This window comes from Chroicocephalus ridibundus, chromosome 2 (genome assembly GCF_963924245.1).
Source record: "Chroicocephalus ridibundus chromosome 2, bChrRid1.1, whole genome shotgun sequence".
NCBI classification, from domain to species: Eukaryota; Metazoa; Chordata; class Aves; order Charadriiformes; family Laridae; genus Chroicocephalus; species Chroicocephalus ridibundus.
Window position 1 is genome coordinate 113,924,617 of NC_086285.1, and position 19,560 is coordinate 113,944,176.

Genomic DNA, 19,560 nt, shown 5'->3' on the forward strand with positions numbered 1-19,560 from the left:
CAGGGGTCAGGGATCCCTAGTGAGGGTTATATGGAATGCCTGAATAAGGCTAGAGTCTTGAATCTTTACCTCGCACAGTTTGTAAGAGAGAACTGCCAGGCAATGGCTTGCAGGGAGTGTGTTTCAGTTTTTTCTGCTATGAAACAGGAATACTTTGAATAACTATAATTGTAACTAGAGGCCCTGATGTATTTTCTGGTGGAGCGTACTGGCTACAGAGAAACAGAGTTGGTCTCACTCGCACATGGACCCTCTCTCTCTCTCTGCCCTACAGACATTTGATTGTTTAATTACAGTCAAGCATGTTGGGAGAACGATAGAGGACTCATCTGGGAAACTGAGATACAGGTCCATATTGATTCAGATCAAACAGCAACATGAGGTATTGGCTCTCTATCTGAGGCCACAGCTCTGACCGAAGGCTTATTCCAGGAGCTTTGAATCCACAGTCTAAACTGTCTTTGTGAAGGCAGTCCAACAGAAAGCTTCGGTTTAGCTGAATCAATGTTTTCCAGTAAGAAAGCTGTTTTAGTTTCTAATTTGTGCGTTCTTCTCAATAAGGGTGATTTACATCACGGAAATATGAATACCTATTAATCACTCATTCTAAATAGCCTATCTGAGCTCGGGAAGACTAACAAATACGGAATTTATTTTGTAAAAACATGCTGCCTGTAACATTTCCAACTCAAAAAATCTTAGGTAATTGACTTGTTGGACTGGGTTCTTCACATCAACTTGTAATGCAGAATCAATTTTGATGATGGATGAGAAGTTTAAGATCATTTTATCCCCTTCAGTAGAAGGTTCCTTAGGGAATGGACAAAAGAACCTAATTAGTCTTTCCCATTTCTACTTTCTATTTTCATGTTGAGTCAATCATAAGCATCAGGATGTAATAAAATCATCACTATTCTCTAGCTCAAAAATATGAGTTCATTTTGGCTACTTGTTTCTTTTATTTTTCCCCAAGGACCTTATTGTGAAGGAATGTTGCTCATGCTTGTGAGTAAGATATTCAGATGCTGTATTTTTTAAACTTGCACTGGGAGTTTAAGTGCATTAACATGAACACTTTACCCAGATGAACAAACAAGATAATTTAGTCTACATTAAAGGACAAGTAAAAATGCTAGCAAAACCAGATTTGTCATAATTTATTATCCTGATACATCTCATGAGTGAGATATATCACTCACAATGTATTTTTCTATTTAAGGCTAGAGAACTTTGATACATTTATTTCTTCTTCAGTCACAGAAACAGTCAGAATCACACAAATATTAGTCAGATCAAGATACATGTGAAGGTCATAAACAAATAAATGTGTATTGGATATTTTTCCTTTTAACATCAAGATAATTATGGTAAAAATTAAATCTGCATGACAAAAAAATCTCTCAGCACTATTAATGATTGTTATTTTTGGGAGCACGTTGGTTATTTTTACCACTTTGAGTAGGAAAGGGCAATGCCAACCTTTTAATTCTATTTCTTATTATATTTTATGGGAGACTGCATTATTTGATGTATACTCTAAACAAGAAAAGCCATTCTAACATGTGGAGTGCGTTTGTGCTTAGTACAGAGACGTGAGCTTGCTTGCAACAGAATGAGATTTAGCAGCAGCACAGGGAATCTCCACAAAGTCTCCATCTCGATATGCAACTGCATGGAAGCATACAGATGGATAGGGAAAGGAATTAATCCAATAAGCCTGTATCTTTTTTTTTTCAAAGGCAGGGCTTCATAATCACCCAGACTGTCATATGCATTGATGGCCATATCAATATAGAGATTTCAGTTTCCACCAAAGGATGTAGAATAGAGAAAAGATGACAGGTTTCAAAGATTTGGATAGGGTGACAGGACCAAAAAAAAAAAAAAAAAAGGTGCCTTATTTGTTTCTTGATACATTTGTTTTTGAAATACATTCTGTTTGTAAATTTGCTACACTCTTTTTTTTTTCAGCAAATGAGAAGACGAAAAGCCTGCTTACACCTGCTGCCAAGCTTCCTCCAGGCTGCTGAAGACTGGCTGAAAAACAAACTTCACAGAAAAAAAGATGCTTTGATTACGCGATTTTCCTGACAAACTGCATTTCTCTGCTCCTTCTTCTGCTTTAGCATTCGGCTGCACTGATTGACAGGCATGTTAACACTACTCTGTCAAGAGTGCCAGGTACCTTCCCCATCAAGCCCAATTTATGGCTGATTCTTTATCAAGGATGGAAACCCTACCATCAAACCTCACCTTTTCATATTTCGCATCCCCCAAAAATAAAGACATGTGAGGCAAATTTGTAAGGCTGATGTTATATACATCTTCCTTCAACAAAAAACAGATTCCAGTGCATAGTCTAGGTAATTAGGAGTCTGAGAAGTAAATACACTAATACACGGCCACCTCCATAACGTTCTTTTCTGAAAGTGTGATTGGTCCACGAGGACAGTTTGCTCAGCTCTTCAGTGTCAGGAAGATCATAACTTCATTCTTTGCAGGACATATTTTATAGTCACATTTTTTTAAAGAGGACTAAGATATTCTTCTATTTTTCTACAATACAAACTTGAAATATTTCCTTTTGCCCGATTCTCCTCTTTGTCTACTTAATTACTGTAGTCTCTCATTTCCCTTCTTAATTCTGATATGCAAAGGTCTGTTGTAGTTATTCTAGTCCGACTTCACAACAAAGAAATCAAACCAATATCTTGTCTTTGAGACCGAGATCTATATATGCTCTGAAGACCCTTATGTCTGATTTCCTGCTGCTCACTCTTTGCGGGGGAGAGGACAGGATTGCTTTTTCTTCCTCTGTGGCTCTGACAGTGGACTACAGAAAAATCATCAGTTTCTCAAACTGTTGTTTGACAAGCCACATTAACAAGCAAGTGAAAGAACAGCCAGCAAGGGATGAGGGAATTTATATGTGCAAATAAAGATTAAACTATTATTCAGTATAATTTCTAGAGCTTAATTTTTATTTTCAAAGAATTTCCAAAGGTTTATGAAAGGCAGGCATGTATTTTATGCAAAATGTAGCCACACATATGGGAAGAAGAATGTTAGTGGCTCTACCTAGTAATGGATCTACCAGCAGTTTTCCAACAATGCTCCTGTTTCACTTGGTCTACACACAAAGATTCGGAGAAGTCACAGAATAGAAGCACAGAATGTGTTGGGTTGGAAGGGACCTCTGAAGGTCACCTGGTCCAGCCCCCCTGCAGTAAGCAGGGACATCTTCAACTAGACCAGATTGCTCAGAGCCTCATCAAGCCTGACTCACTGCAACAGAGCCTAAGCCAACTTTGAATCTATTAGAAAACTACGCTAGACCTGCATTTACAGCCTTCTACACTGAATGGAAAACAACAGGGACATCCCATTCCCTGTGCAGAGAAAACCACCACACAGCTGATTAAGACAAAGACAGAAAAATATAGCAATCGTGAAAATGGTGAAAGATAACCATTCTAACACAGTTATCACTAAAATCTCTTATTGTAAACAAAGAGGCAGAGAGGGACTCCGGTATTCTCATGCGGCTGCAGTTGAAAAGTGTTACTTCGATACTTATCAGTTTTTACTACACCCTGTCTCTTTTTGTCCTCAGCGCTAGAAAAAGGACCAACTTTTAAAAGATGCTCAAATGTTGCAAATGTTATCATCAGCTTTCGTTGGGAAATGGGAGTAAGAGAGCGCTCTGGTGAATTTGCCATATGGCTTCACAATATAACCTGGAGATATCACCGTATGTAAAGGATCTATTACTGCTGAATGCAGCTGGGTGAAGGAAAAAAAATAACTTCTTTGCCATTTGGCACCACTACTGCAAAACAGGTGAAGGACATGTTTCAGAAAGCCTGGCCTATTCAATGTAGGGCTTAAGAATGAAGCCATCTTCACTGAAGACAGATGGCCCCAATCACCTTTTTAACATTTTGATGATTAAAAAGAAAAGAGCAGCATCAAACACAGATGAATCTTTAATACCGGTATATAGAATTCAATCACTTCATATATACATCAGGAAATCCTCCTGACTACCCTACGTCCTGCAAAAACGACAGCATATATAAAGCTGAAAAATCGTGTAGAACTGTTCTGCTTTGTTGTTTTTCAATTCTTCCTGAAGTAATTTCAAATGTTAATTTTCATCTGGAGGCTAAAACCACGGCAGCAAAAGTTTCTTTGTAAAGATAAGTGTGGAGCTTCCACACTGCTGTAGTTCTGACAGCTTTCTGCAACATAAAACCAAAAGACATGCCAAGGAAGTTAAGAGTATTATTATTCAAAGCAGTATTTCTGCTTCAAATGCCTGAAAGGGAACTTTCAGTTTGAAAGAAAATGTATTTTTGTTTCTGAAAACCGTTATTAAAATGTTCACACAACATATACGGTCATGTGCAGAAGAAAGACACGTACTTTGCAGAAAAGAGAAGGAATATGAAAGGGGTTATTACAGTGGCAAGTTTATGCTGCTGCAGTGAAGACTATAAACATTTCCATTGTAAATATTTATTTTCAGAAGTTTATAACTCATACCTAAAAAACTCCACCTGACTGAAACTTGACTTGATGTCTGTCTCCATAATCAGTAATACACAAAACGAAACAGTTTAGCATTTGGATATAGAGAAAAGGAAGGTTATATCTCAAGCTGCTTTATTTTCAAGAGTAACTTTTTACAGGCATTAAGATATGTTCTGAAGTACTTCCACAAAACATCTCAGATCCGGCTGCTCTGCGTGTTGCAGCAAGCAGAGACAATCAGACCCGTGAGGAATATTCAAAAGCCAGAGATGCACAAACGAATGTACTTCATATATCAAGACCTGCAGCTTGCATGTGAGTATCTGCTGTTTTACATGATTGATCTGCTCGAAAACCAGCCCTGGTGGAAATGGCAACGAGCGATACTGTAGAACTCTATTAACATTCGTTTGTCACTCGTAATTTACAGTTGCTGGTGCGGTGGTGAAGGAAGCATTACAAAACCTTTGACAGGGAGTTGCTAAAAGAAGCTAAGTCATAGCTCAGTTAACTATGTGAACTTCAGGGGACACAGAACAAGTAAATACAAAAAAGTTTCATTTTTCCCGCTTAGTAATCAGGGTGAGACCTGCAAGATCACCAGCAGTCACGCAATAATAAGAACATCCAGCAGTGTGCGTGAGAATAAGTACTATACAGATATTCAACATAATGCTCTCACTAAACGACCTGGTTTAAATTCATTGATTGCCTAACTCCTGGAAAAAAAAACCCTAGCTACCAGTAAATTGAACTGATCATACAAGAGCTCGATATTCTGCTGTAAAAGAATTTTAAAGAATTATATCCATAGGAACAAGGGATATATAAAACAAAGTAGCGAGTTTTAAATTACACCAGCTTGCTGGTTCTGCATGACCCTTGTGACGAGGGATTCTTTTTAATCACGGTGACTGAGGTGCGGATCCCATCTGTTGATGCCAATTACAGCAGATTGCCAAAAATCTTTATTAGCTGTAAATTCAGCCCACCACTCGCATTATACTTATCACATAAAAGGAAAAATGATGTGAATTTTATAATTGAAATTGCACACTCTGAATGTGTTACTCTTAAAATGGAAGTAAAACCTTTTTTGATTATTAGTCGAGAGAGCCTCCATTAGGCAGGTCTTTTAAAAAATGCTTCTCCCCCTAATTCAAATTAGCAGCAGGATGTTACGAATGAATGCCAAGGTGGAAAGATACCAGTCTGTACGTCAAACTCTGGTTAGTATGGAAGACACTAGCACTTTAATAAACAGGTGATTATGCAACTCCCAGCTCTGTTAAAAGCAGATTGGTAGTCTATTAGGAACTGATTAAATTTGCCACTTTTTCACTTCAAACAATTATATTTGCTCATTAACAGTTGATATGTTGAATGCAGCTTAAGAAGAACATAGGAAAATTAAATATCAATCATTCTGACTCCTCAGAGATTTAAAACTGACTCATGTAATGATATTTTCCTTCAAAGAACAATAGGTATGTGCACCTGTGAAAGCTGCGATGGAGGAGAAAAGGAAGAATTGGAAAAGTTATTTGAAGACTGATGTAAAGTAGACATCAAGGGAATTAAACACACAGCTAACTGTTGTGCTGCATTGATGTGTTTATACGTATCTGTATGAAAGTGTGTTCTAAAACAGAGCATGAACATCGCTGGCTATACTGCAAGCCGTGGCTCATGACAGATTTACCAGTAAGGAAGACAAACAGAGGCATAGTCTGTTTGACATCTGAAATAAATGTCTTTCCTTTCATAGGTAATATAGACCCTCAAAGGAGTTTTAGAGATTATTCCTAGTTACCTTATCACCTTTGCGAAAGACAGAGAATGCATCTTTCTGGAAGTGTTACTACTGTGCAAAGGCTTTGTCAGGAAGCTGTGATACTGGAGAGTAACAGTAACTAGCCTTTACACAGCTGCATCTAGCAGGACATTGCAGAGAACTATAAAAAGCAGATGAGTATTTTTAACCCTATTCTGCAGATAGGAAAGCTGAGACAGAGGAAGGAAAAGAAACTTTCTCATGATTCTTCATCAGGCCAGGGACTGAGCCAGAGAGAATACATAACCCTCTTGAGATCAGTGCTCTGCATTTCTCCAAAGTGGAGATACAAATCTGTTTCCCAACTGGCCTTAAAAAATCAGATGTTAAAGATGTAATCCATGAAAAAAATCACAGCAGATTATTTTGAATTGCTGTAAATTGTATGCCCATTTTAAAAGTAATTTTATATTCTTCAGAGAGTCAGTTTCTCACTCATTGCATGACGGGAGGGGTTAGGCATCCATGTGTGCACTCAGCTGCACCTACACAGAAGAAACTGATAGGACCTGCCCCAAAGAACTGGCAGCTGAAACAGTCATATATCCTTTACATCTAGGAACAAGACTTGTTCCTACTACTTTTATTCTCCTTCTTGACTAGGTACTTCTTGACAACGTATCAGGGAAAAAAAAGTGTGGCAAAGAAACTGTCGGGATTCACTGGTGGATCTGGTACATAGACTTTCAGTACATTCATAGAATCATAGAATAATGGTTTGGGTTAGAAGGGTTAAAGATCACATAGTTCCAACCCCCCTGCCATGGGTGGGGACACCTCCCACTAGCCCAGGTTGCCCAAAGCCCCATCCAGCCTGGCCTTGAACACTTCCAAGGATGGGGCATCCACAGCTTCTCTGGGCAACCTGTTCCAGTGTCTCACCACCTTCACAGTAAAGAATTGCTTCCTGATATCTAACCTAAATCTACCCATTATTCATACATTATTACGTACTTGGCTTTAAAAGCTGAAAGTGCAAAACCCTCAAGCTTGGTATTTTCTATTCAAGTATTATGATGAGTGATAAAGCCGCATTTAAACTTGCTTCAGATAGGGATCTCATATGCCTATCAGAAAGCTGTCAGGGAGATCTTCTGGTGAGCCTCCTGATGAAAACAACTGTATTACAAACTGCAAGTAAAATGCCAACTGTGTATCTTTTAAATTTAGGATTCAATTAAAGGTGAAAACGAACAGCATCATCAGCTAAAGGTTAAATGGAACAATCCATTTCTTCTCAGAAGAGGAAGACGTAAAAGCCCAACAGGAATAAAGCAAATGCTGCATTTTTGTCCTAGTTTTCCTGTCTGGCTCATCTGTAGAAAGCCCATGGGACTGAGGGATGGCGGATAGGTAGCAGAAGTGGAAGAAGCAGCACATTTAAATGGCTCATCTTCTAAGATCACAAATTCTAATTCTGGTCTAAAGGCAGAGACAGGAAGCCTACCAGTGCTAGAAGTGGGGACTGGAGGCTGCAGACTCTGGGTTACTTAGGGGACAACTCAATCACAGTAAGACCTCCTATTTGACATGGCCAAGAACTTTTTCTCTGCTTTAATAAAAAGCCATTAAAAAGTATGTATCTAAATCCAACATGGTAAGATTATTTTAGTGTATTATACTCAGTACTCCAGCTGGCTCTCTTAAAAGGTTGGGCATGTGTTGAAATAACGTGTGCGGGTGCAGCTTAACTTCTTCAGATCCACGGGCAAACGCAGGAAGCTCTGTCACAGAATACCTATCACAGAGAAGATTCCCTCCAAGCAGTGGAGGAGCAATCAAAGTTTCACACGTATGCTAACCAAGCATAGGCAGGAGATTGGCATATTGTTCAATATTATAACTAAGCAGTCACAGAAGACTCATCTTCCCCACCTGTTCCAGCTCTGAGCTTGACCAAAAAAATAAATAAGAAGCGCATCAGAACGGGCAAATTATGTCTTTGAAGACAAGTACAAATTGAAAATTAATTTGTGTTTTGACAAAGGAATAGGTTCTTGTTCACAAGCAAGCTTTTAAATGATACCCTATAAAATTGGTTCTCTAGATCCCTTTGAAAAACCCCCTTGCAAACATAGTATATCTTTGGGCGCTCTGCTAAAACTTGCTAATTGAAGTGTTTTGTATTTTAAGGACCTTAAGCCTGGTTATCATTAAACAATTAAGAGAACGTACACTTTCACGACACTATTGTCTCTGTGAAAAGTTTACTCAATGTTTCTACCACGACATTTCTTTTTTCATGGGTAAGAACATGTTGAGTAACTTCTGCCAAAAAGGATGTATTTTGCTTTTCTACTCAAAACCTATTTGAACACAAAGGTAAAGGACCGCTTACTTGACATACATGAAAATTAGATAAGAATTAAATTTGCTTGCTTCTACCAAAGTGATTGAATCTACTCTGTCCTAGATATTGACTGTGGCAAGAATACATATTAAAGAGTATAAACTGTAATCCAAGTACCCAAACCTCTTAGCCTCACATAGCCAAAAAGAAGGGATGATAAACTTACCTTGTGTAGCAATGTAGTGATTTGGTCTATGATAACCCTAAAATAAATTGGAAAAAAAATATATAAGCAATATGCACATCGGCTATGTTGCTATGAGTGACACTGCATTTAGAGTAGCATTCAGTAAAAATCAGAACAATACAGATAACCTATTAGATGCAAAAGTTCTTTCCATTGGGGAAGGGCAAAGGAGAAGGGGAGAAAGAAGCCAATGTGTTTTCTGCGAGATACTTAAGTTGCAGCCTTGTACATTAGGGGACAGAAGTAATATGTTCTTTCAGTCCCTTGTTGGCTCTGCTGAAAATGAACAGCATGAAATCCTCTCTAGCACTTGCAGCTAATGGCATCAGATGCTCATGGAGGCTGAGATATACCTTCAAGCTACTGCTTCTGAGTGCAAAGCCTATCCCTTTTTTAACAGCTAAAGAATGCTAGATTTGCATTCAGCCTGGGGAATGGTGGGGGGATGTTTACTCCGTCCACTGTGATTTGTTTATGTTTTGTTTCTGAACAGTAAAAAGGAGGGTAAATTCTTCGACTAAATGGTTTGGTACGAATATGCTTGTTCACATCTAAATAGGAAGAACTTAAAACAATTCTCTGTTTCTCGTATGACAAGAGAGACTTAATCACAAGCTGGCTGTGCAATAAAGACTAATACCTATGGATTCTTTGCAACATTGAATAGGTTGCCAGGAAGGAACAATACCATTTTTATAGTATTTGAGTTTCTGACATGATGGGAGTGTCCACGAAGGTTTAGATCATGCACTTGTATGTTGATAAATTCAGTTATACCAGTGTTAATCTTTTAATAATCGTTATGATGTGTTTTCAGACATCAAGAGGAAGACCTTAAAGCTGTAGCTTGTGTGCCATTGCAATTTCTTTGTAAAACAGCAAGGGGCATGGTAGTGATGCAAGGAGGGAAAGACTCAAACCAACTGAAGATACCTTGAATATTACAGAAAGAATAATGTCAACTACAGAATTGATTCCTTTACATGCCATTGAAGTAAAATTTGGAAGTCTATGAACTGAGAAGTGTTCATATAGCCACAGAGCTGATTTTTTTCTGCTATGTGTTATCTAATATCCTTAGTGTCTGGGATCAAATGATTCTGTTTCCCAGTGCAAAAACACATGGGAAAAAATACAGCATAATCACTGCCCCTCTCTTTTATCCATGAAAATTTCATAGTGTCTATGACCACGCCATTCCCTTATTAACATGTTTATTCTGACAACACAACAACTGTACTAATAATCACATGCAAGAGTAAAACTGCAGCTGCTTCTATAGTAGAAAAACAAGCATTTCTAATGGAAACCTGACTAGAAAGATTACAAACAAAAAATGCTGTGTTTTGTGGCAGAGTTCTCTTTGGAAGATGTCTGCAGTCCTCCAAGCTTTGCAATGAAGAGAATTGGGGAAGAATTGAAGAGAAAGGGAGAGAATTTTTTTGGTTCTCACCCTCTGTTTCTTTTACAGCTGCACTCTCCCCATCCTCTTGTACTTCCACACGTAAAAAAAAAGGTCGCTATGCAGCTATCTTACCCGCATTTTAATGGAGACTGTATGGTCCAAATCCTTATTCCTCACATCTAATATTTTAGAGTCAGAACCAAACCTGACACAAGAACATACTAGTAGCCTAAAATGAGAACAATCCTCAATGTTGGAGAAAGTGTGAAAGTGAATGCAAACCTAGGTCCCCAGTGTGAACCCTCTCTTTCCTTTCATGACAGACTACTCCCTTTAGAGTTTAGTGGGATGTCCAATGAAATATATTCCCATATGTGTCTCTACTTCTTGGTGACTGTGCTATTCTTTCAAACAGCAAGGGACTGAGCAGAAATCTGGGCTTAACTTAATGGTTCTTGAACATGCTAATAAACATCAGTAGAAGGGAAAATCTTCAGAAAGTTCCAACTTCAGACTTCAGATTGTTACAGCTGGAATACCTACTTTTCTTGTACAGCCCTAGTTGCTTCATACTCTGAGAAAAACATCTGTTGTATTCCTGTTTCATACTGGTGATTAAATTTGAACTGCAAACTGTGACACCATTTTTCAAAGATGGCACTGCTGAACAAGAGATCTTTAGAAGACACAGTTTCCTGTGAAGCAACACTTGTTTTACTTAGCAACATCTAGCACCCCGTGTAAATAATAAAATTATTATCTTTGCTATCCATAGATTTCTGGCTTTAGATAGTATTGATTTAATAATGATTTTCAATTCTACTTTTGAGTTCATTCTTTCAACCAAAATCACCTTGTCTCTTAAAGAATTTATTCTAATGTAAAACATTAAGTTAACATGATGCAGAATGAACAAAGAAGCCACCTTCAATAATTAAACAGCCTACATATTTAATGAAATGTCTTGCTTGCATTAGAAGTACTGGTTAACAGCTGCAGAATATACTTTGAAGGCGACTTAAAAGTGCAGAGATGACAAGAGATTGCAAATCTCTGCATTAGGCATTACAGAGTTTTGTCACATTAATATGCAAACAGCTTTCTTTTAAATGTGGAATGATGCCAAGCTGTTGACAGAAAGTGAAAATAACATTTTGTTTGCCCATATAAGCACCAGCAGGCAAAGTAGCCATACAGTGCTGCTGGCAAGGTTTCGACTAGTGGCAGATTGAGGAAATTACTCCTTCCATTTGCTTATTGACAAAACCTCTGAGGCTTTTTTTTTTCCTTTAGTGTACATCTAGCTTCCAAAGACAATACTTTCCAATGATGTTTAGCAGCTGACATTAGCTGTGATATCTATTACAAATTATGAGTAGCATGAGAATAATAAGAGTTGCCTCTTTGACTGAACACAACGTTGTTTGTTGACTACACCAGTATACGCACATCAATATAATTTCCGTTGATGTAATCGGAACTTGTTTCTCCTTCAATGGGCTGCAATCTCACTCGAGAATGATCATCTGAAATGGGATCAATGGAGAGAAAAAAAAAGTAATTAAAGACACATTCAGTTAACACAGCCTTCATCAAAACACTAAAGTCAACCGAAACCTCAGTATTCGCAAGTTCATGCTTGTTTTGTTGTCCATGAAAACACTGTATCTACATTTAATCTTCATTTCAGTCATTTTCAAGGCTTTCCAAATCGCCTCTGATTTTCAGTCTGAATGTCTTAAATATTTCTAATGTGAAATCCATTGCAATTATGGTTTTTGCCTTGACAACCCCCCAAACCTTTTGTTAGTAAAGTAAGTAACATTAAGTTGTCAAAGGTTTAGTCATTTGGAAATGCTTCTGCTGGTACGCAAAATAAGCTGAAGTGATTCTACAAGACATACTGCCACCTCATAGTTTCTGAAGGAAACTCATTATGTTTTCAGTGAGGGAGAAAGCAAAATAAAATAATGACGAAGCCAAAGCAGTCATATAATGGCTTTGTGACTGAATTTTGTTCCACTGTGGACATCTATATCTATCCAGGAATGTGCAAACACTTTCAACTCCATTTTCCATATTCCAATCCAAGACACCATGGCATGAATTCATTTCTTGTCAGCTGCCTCATTTTCTTTACGATACCACAGCAACGCTGGAGAAGTGCTAGAGGCTAGATGATCCCCCTCTTCAAAAAAGAATCTCTCTGTGCTGGCAGGGCTGCTTCTTCTTCTTCTTTGAGACTTCATATGCTCCTCTTGATTCTCTTGGTTCGAAAACAACCAAACACAATGGCTTTTCCAGAATGGTGCGTAAGTTGTTGATAAAACAATTTGAGGCTATGATCTCAAGGATGGAGAGCTGGTAAATAGCCACTTTACTGCTGCTTTGTTTACGAGTTACTCTTGCATTATAATTAGATACCTGTATATTATTGTTTTTGAATGCTGCTTGCTAGCTGAGCTAATATCACTTGCAGCTGACGACAGACCTTCATGACTGTCATTATTTTGTTGTAAATGTAAATAAGCATTAGAGCACCTGAAACCTGCCACCCATGTTCTGAATAGCTATTTTTTTCAACTTTAAAAATCCTAAGAGACAAGAAATGAATGAAAGAACATGAAGTGGCTTAAAAATCCAACTTCATCATAAGTAGCATAATATTTTCCCACATTATGGGGGAGAAAGGAGAGGGCAAGTGGTTCTTGAAATAGCACTGTTTTAGAATTAGAAGTCAAGAGATTTTCAAATGACTGAGTAGGAAAGGAGAGGCAAATTCTTTATTTTATCCTCTTTTATGCTCCAAGTCTCAGGGACTACAGATCTCAGAGCCTCATTTGCTTCCCTAGGATTCCCTTGGGAGTGAGAAAAAGCGCAGCTGTAAACCAAATATAGTAAGTCCAGGTTCCACACAGTTCTTATTTTGCTATTTTCTTGTGATAATTTCACCCACTAGTTTTCAAGAATGAGTTTTTCCAAACCTGTTGGAATATTCAAATCAATTACGTTCACCAGGTCAGCCTTTTCAGCCTCCTTATTGGATTTTCCAAGAGTAAACATTTATAGAGATGTGACTCTCCATTACATAACCCGTGCTGGTCTGAGCCTACGCTCACCCAGCTACGCTTATCCAAGTGCTGGGCTATTCTCCGCTAAATTAAGCTATTTATCAGTTTCTTTTGAACAGAGGTTTGGTAAATTCTTAAAATCCATCTTGCTTAAGGAAGATACCACATTAGGAACTTTCTAAGCTCTAGACATGGTTGCTGCTTTTACAGTTTTGGGACCTGCTCCATCTTCTGCTGAAGTCAGCAGACTCCAGAAGTCAAGCTTGCTTGAACTCATGGTGTGTTTTCATCCACATCTTCATGATTTCCTGCATTGTTGACTTAAAATCATTCTCGCTGGCCAGCCCAGGCTAGTAAAGATCTCCGCTTTTATGTTACTTAGGGCAGGATTTAGTTGTCCAAGCACAAACATCTCATGCCACTTCACATACCCCGGGATATACTGCCTAGCCTTCAGCTGTCACTGTGGAATAACACGAGTCTCTCGTGGTTGGTCCTGCACAGATGTCCTAGGTCACCTGAGAACTGCTTTCTTCTCACGTGCATCCTTTCTAGTAGTGCATTCTCAGCTAAGTTTTGGGGAATTCTGGAGGTAATGGACTGTTCAATACCCATTCATTTGCAGTGGAGCTGGAGTGACTCCCTTTTTTTGTTGCTTTTAAAACTCTAGTTAACTCCTTGCTGCGTGGCAACACTTCTTGATTTGAAAAAATTCTTTGGTCAACAAAAAGAAATGTTACTCTGTCTACGCCTGTGCTTATGTCAAGTAGATTTAAACCTGAGAGGTACACAAGCCATACATTCTTCCAACATGTGTGTCAATTCTTAAATAGCCGCTAGGTTAACTGTCTAGATTTTTAGGGTATTTTTTTCCTTTATACATCAGCTGCTCTTGACAATTTTTGTAGCTTTTAAATACTCTCTTTTCCAGCTCACTGTTATTTTGATAGCCCTCTATTAGGAGATCAAATTTAACTCTGCGCTGATCACTTAAGCTTTCAAAATGAGTTATGTTAGAATCCATTTGTCTTTGTGGAAAATGGTAATAGATAATGAATATAAGCATTTTATTCTCGCTCCCCCCACGTTACCTACAACAGGTGTATGCCAGCCCGCAGACTGTGATCTCTAAGAAGCCCCTCGAGTAGCTGGTTGATTAGTATGCCTAGCCAATGACCCTTCCTTGGGACGTGCCTTGCTGATTCTTTGCAAATCAAGCCTTTTATAAATGTCTCACCTAAAATCTTTAGCTGCTTTTAAAAGCTGTGATCAATATTCTCTTCTCATTTAGTCAATATTGAGTTAGGTAAAAATAAATACAGAAGCCCCCCATTCCGAAACTACCTCAAGATCTCTCCTGAGGAAAACCCAATGGATTTTACCAAAATCCATGCATAACCTTACACAATTACGACAGAACGAGACTTTTTCTTAGGTAAAAAAAGATTCATTTAGCATTCATGCTAGTTTCAGTTCCTAACAAGAAAGCACAAATCTTTCTGTGTTCAGAAAAGGAGGAGCACGTTTTCTGTGGGTGACTCTGATCATCACCACGGGGCTTGTTGATACAGCGGCTCACCAGTTGTAGCCACTTTCATACAGTGGGCAGGGCATGCCTGCAGCCAATTAAACGCCCAGCACTTCAGTAATGTAAAGCGTATTGCCATTTTGACAACCTCCTGCCAATGCTGGCCAATGCTGGACGCCTGGTGCTATTGTTTTAGTTCCCTCGGAGAGCAATAATGGCTACAAACAATAATGTAACAGTAGTATCTTGGGGAAAATTTAAATAAAGAGGATAAATGGATGGAAAAAAAGACATTAAATGTTTTACAGGAAAAAATATACATTTCATTATAATCATGTACCCATAGTCAGTGGCACCCAAACCATCGTCTTTTTAAGTCTTTAAACATAGTATAAAAGGGCAATTTAGTAAAATGCTTTTCAGCTAAAGCAAATATGTTATACAAATACCTGGGACAAATTTTCAAAAGTGGCCCGCTAAAATTGTACTCTCAGACTCTGAGACAAGCGATCATTCAGGCAGCAAAAAGCCACATAAAATAATTAAACAGTTAACTACCCCATTTGAATACATGTGTTTAACAAATAACAAACTGTGTACAGTTTCAGCTTCTCTTTTAAGATATTGCCTTTAACTCTAATGGATTTTCATTTTAACTTGTGTTCCCTGTGTCTTCACAGACACATAAATAGGAAGTGTTATTGATAACAACTCCATCCAACTCCTTCCCTTTGCTAAATAGTGAGGACTTTAGAAGTAAATTGAGATCTAAATGATCTGAGTTATATTTGCCCTCTCACAAAGCCTTCAGTATCACTTGTAATTGCCATTGATTTGTGTATCTAATATCTTTTACTTGTTTTCCCTTGGCTACTCACCACTTCATTACCTCAGACATACAGCACTAGTAGTCTTCTGCTTTCTTCAACCAAAGGGTGTCAAAGTGTAAGGTGACAGCTAATGTGATGTTAAAGAGGGGACTGACAACACTAAACCCGACTAAAAGAGAAGATCTGTTGTCATAGGCTTGGGCTGTAAATAACATTTCACAAAGGAAGGATAAACATAAAACTTTTTGCTATTCTTATTTTTGCCTTCAGTATTTTTACTTAAGTGATAATAGTCATCTAATGTATTGCTACATCCTCACAAAATAACAAGTTTGTTACACATTAAAGATTGCTTGGAGGGAAACAAGCAGAACACATCTAGCTAACTTATCTTCTTTTGCATATGCTCCAGCCCATCATGATATTCACATTTCCCTAGAGGATTTCATTTCCTTTTTCAGTAAGTAGCACAGTATACATCCAAAATACACAGCAATACTACCATGTCCATTCAAAATGATATGGCAGATAGCATCTTGTGCATAACTGGCCTCTGCTTCCACAAGCACTTCCTGCAGGTTCTCCTTCTCCTTCTGCAGCAAGTTACAGAGCTCTTTTCTCTTTGTAGACTGTCTCAGCCCAGCTGGGCCACAGTGATATAAAGGCCTATTCATACCATCTACTGTAGGTCACCACATTACGACTTGGTCTCTCTAGACTCGTTGTGCAACCACTGCAAAGAGGACCTCCTGAGGTGGTGATTCAGAAGCATTCAAATGGGCTCCATTTCTGAATAATTTCTCTAGAAGAGCTGTCCTCCCTTCTGTCATGTCCACGTAGTTCACTGATGAGGAAACCTCGGGAGATCTGTGCCCAGATGAGCATGTAGACTAGGTGCCGAAGTTAGGCAGTGTAAATACGCATTACATACTCCTTCCACAGGTCCTCCAAATGTTCAGCACTGTTTATTCTTCTACGCTGTCCCATGCACCTAGGGTTATACATGATTTCTAAACTCCTGTAGTATCATTAAATGATCCCTCCTTAAAGACCATCGTTCATTTTCATGCTTACAAATCTTCCGACATGCTGTGGCTGCTGCTTATTTCTCTGCTTACACCTGCTTCGTTTTCTGGCTGGCCAGTAGAAACAGGTATCTTAAACTTGGATGGTGAAGGGACAATCAGGGAAGGGATCATCACCTACATACACACCGGGAACTTACCTGTTAAGTGCAACGCCACCAGTGTGTAAATAATAATACAATTTTACCGAAGTTGATATATTTTCTGCCCCCGTGTTCATGTGCAGCATCCCTTGCCACAATGTTTTGCAACCTCATAATGCCAGATTTAGGGGTCATTCACCAAAGCATGCTATCGTCTCCTCAAGTTATTTGATTATTAGTGTATCTAATCTTTATCAAGCTTGGTATTTTTAAGTAAAACATATAGATCCTGTTTTTTTTTCTTTAGAGTCTGTCTAGAATTAAGAGGGTAAGTCAGGATAGCTGTAACTGTTATCAAGGAATACTTAAGCAGCAGTATTGTCCACTCCTACAATATCCAAAACCCAGTATCAAGGTACTGACGTGATCACGGGTACTCTTTCACTAAGCTGCCAGGAGCAGTCTGGGAGCTGTTAGAGCCGAGTATTGGTTAAAGGTGTCATTCTCCATTAGCCAAACGCTGATCACAGGATGGAAGGTATACAAGAGGCTAGTTGAGAAAATGCATTAAATCTGACAGTTTTCTCAAGAAAAAAAAAGTAACATCTTCCCTCACTTTTATCTTCTTAATTAGTGAAGAGGAATATAAGCCTGATGTGAGCACGAGGCTGGTGGTCATTCTTATCCAGTTCTGAAGGGAAGTTAACACAGTGCACAATTATGTTGTCAACACTTACATGCAATGATATTCCCATATCTATTTTTCATTCTGTTCTCATCTTTCTTAGCTGAATCCCACGGTGCAGACTGTCCTTCAAAGAAACTCTAAAAAAGGAAAGAAATGACATTAAGAAAAGCAGGCAGCAACAGTTACCTTACGGATAATCCAAGGAGAAAGGCAAACAGTCCTTGCAGGTATTGTTAAAGTGTCATTTAGCCAATTGAGCAGAAAGATCAGCCTCCTGTTTAAACCGTATTTATGCATAGCTCCAGATGTTATCTAAAATTTGACATGAGATTATTTGGGTAATAGCAAGAAAAATTATTTACACGTGAAGTCTATTAAACCTTTCACAAAGTTGCCTGCTTGCGACACTGAGTCCTTCGTTTGGGCTATCCAGATTCTCTGCATAGTTCTCATACACACACACACGAAGCTGAAGGAGCTTCATCATCAGTGTTGGAGTTGCTCCAGTATTTGAGTGCAGAATTACACACTATAGTAACGTGTTTTCTTTTTGACATATCCACAAGTTTCACTTACTTCTTGGCAGATGACCTCATGGGTCTAAACATGTATGGGCATTTTAAAAAATCTGGATTCAACTAGCATGTGTGGGGTTTTTTTGAACACAATTTATGATACCAGCAAGATGATTATTTTGTCAGAGAATAAAAATAACGTGACTTTGTGAAAAACATAATCTAATATTCACCCAACCTCTGCACTGTAGTTAATAAGTTTAATGAAAATAAGAAAGTAGAAGGTGCTAAAAATACATTTTTGCGTTAATAAAACACACAAGCTGCCAAAATGGCAGCAAGCAAGTTGTTATGCCCTATCTGTCCTGTGCATTCTGTGGTCTAAAAGAGCATTTACACCATTTCTTAATTTATGCATTGTAAGTCATATAATGTAGATGCATTTTATCACTGAAATTGTAGTAAGTATTAAAATATTAATCTTGTGTTAAAAACATTTAGTTGACAAACAAGCCAGTGGAATTCTATCAGGATGATGGCCGGTTTTAACTCATGATTTGATCTTTTTACTAGAATGATCAGGAAACTAAACCTTTTGATTCAAGAGGGACATGAAGGTACATGATTTACTTTTCCGGTAACAGAAGTCAAAAATGGCTAAATCCCAAACTAAACAGGGAAAACCTTGGGAAGTTCGTATCTCTCTCACAAGACCTCAATGCGTTCTGAGTGGTTTAAAATAGATAATGCCCATTAAATGGACTACCATGAGTGTCCTTTGCCCTCATACTTGAAATACACTGTTGTTCAAATCCCAATGATTTCCATTAGTAAAGAACATAAAAGTCAAAACAAACCCTTGATCTCTTGCTGAAGTGAATGGAACACAGGGCCATTCAGTGTATAAGATGAATTTTCTTTTAATAAGTTTATCAGAGTGCTGCTTTCCAACTTATGATACGGAAACTCCTGGGAATGCATGGATTATTTCTAAAAAGTTTGTAAATAATAACTGTAAAGAAAAACAGAAGCCTTGTCAAAAAGCTTCAATTTGTTTGTAATTCATCTCTCCACAACTGCTTAGAAGATTTTTAAAGGTTTGCAAATTTAAATGATTAAAATGATAATGATAAAAATGATGTAAGTTTCCCCCTAATCATGGCGTACCATCATTGGATACAGCTCTGAGAAATGCATATTCCTGCCAGGATAGAGAAGTGCGTCCCTGCAAATCCTAAAATGATTTACAGCTTTGTGGCTGTTTGCCAAAAAGGCGCCAATCAATATCTGATTATGTATCTGCCAACGGCATCTAAGGCAAGCAAGCCCTCCCACTCCCGAGCACTCTCAACTCAGGCTGCATGGAAAATATTCCTGTAATAACCCAGACTGGACTGCAGAAGGAATTGCTCTCCATGGGCAAAGACCTATGTCTCAATTTCTTGCAAATT

At 38.3% G+C, this 19,560-nt stretch overlaps 1 protein-coding gene across 11 annotated transcripts in view; it reads right to left on the reverse strand.

The window, feature by feature from the left end:
- PTPRM (protein tyrosine phosphatase receptor type M) overlaps window positions 1-19,560 on the reverse strand; it is a 481,345-nt gene that overhangs the window by 44,707 nt on the left and 417,078 nt on the right. For all 11 annotated transcript variants that reach the window (XM_063326582.1, XM_063326581.1, XM_063326579.1 and 8 more), the window contains 3 exons: window positions 17,644-17,731; window positions 11,759-11,835; window positions 8,884-8,920 (listed from right to left, as the gene is read on the reverse strand). In XM_063326582.1, the coding sequence (XP_063182652.1) occupies window positions 8,884-8,920; window positions 11,759-11,835; window positions 17,644-17,731 (202 nt within the window). The remainder of the gene's footprint in view (window positions 1-8,883; window positions 8,921-11,758; window positions 11,836-17,643; window positions 17,732-19,560) is intronic.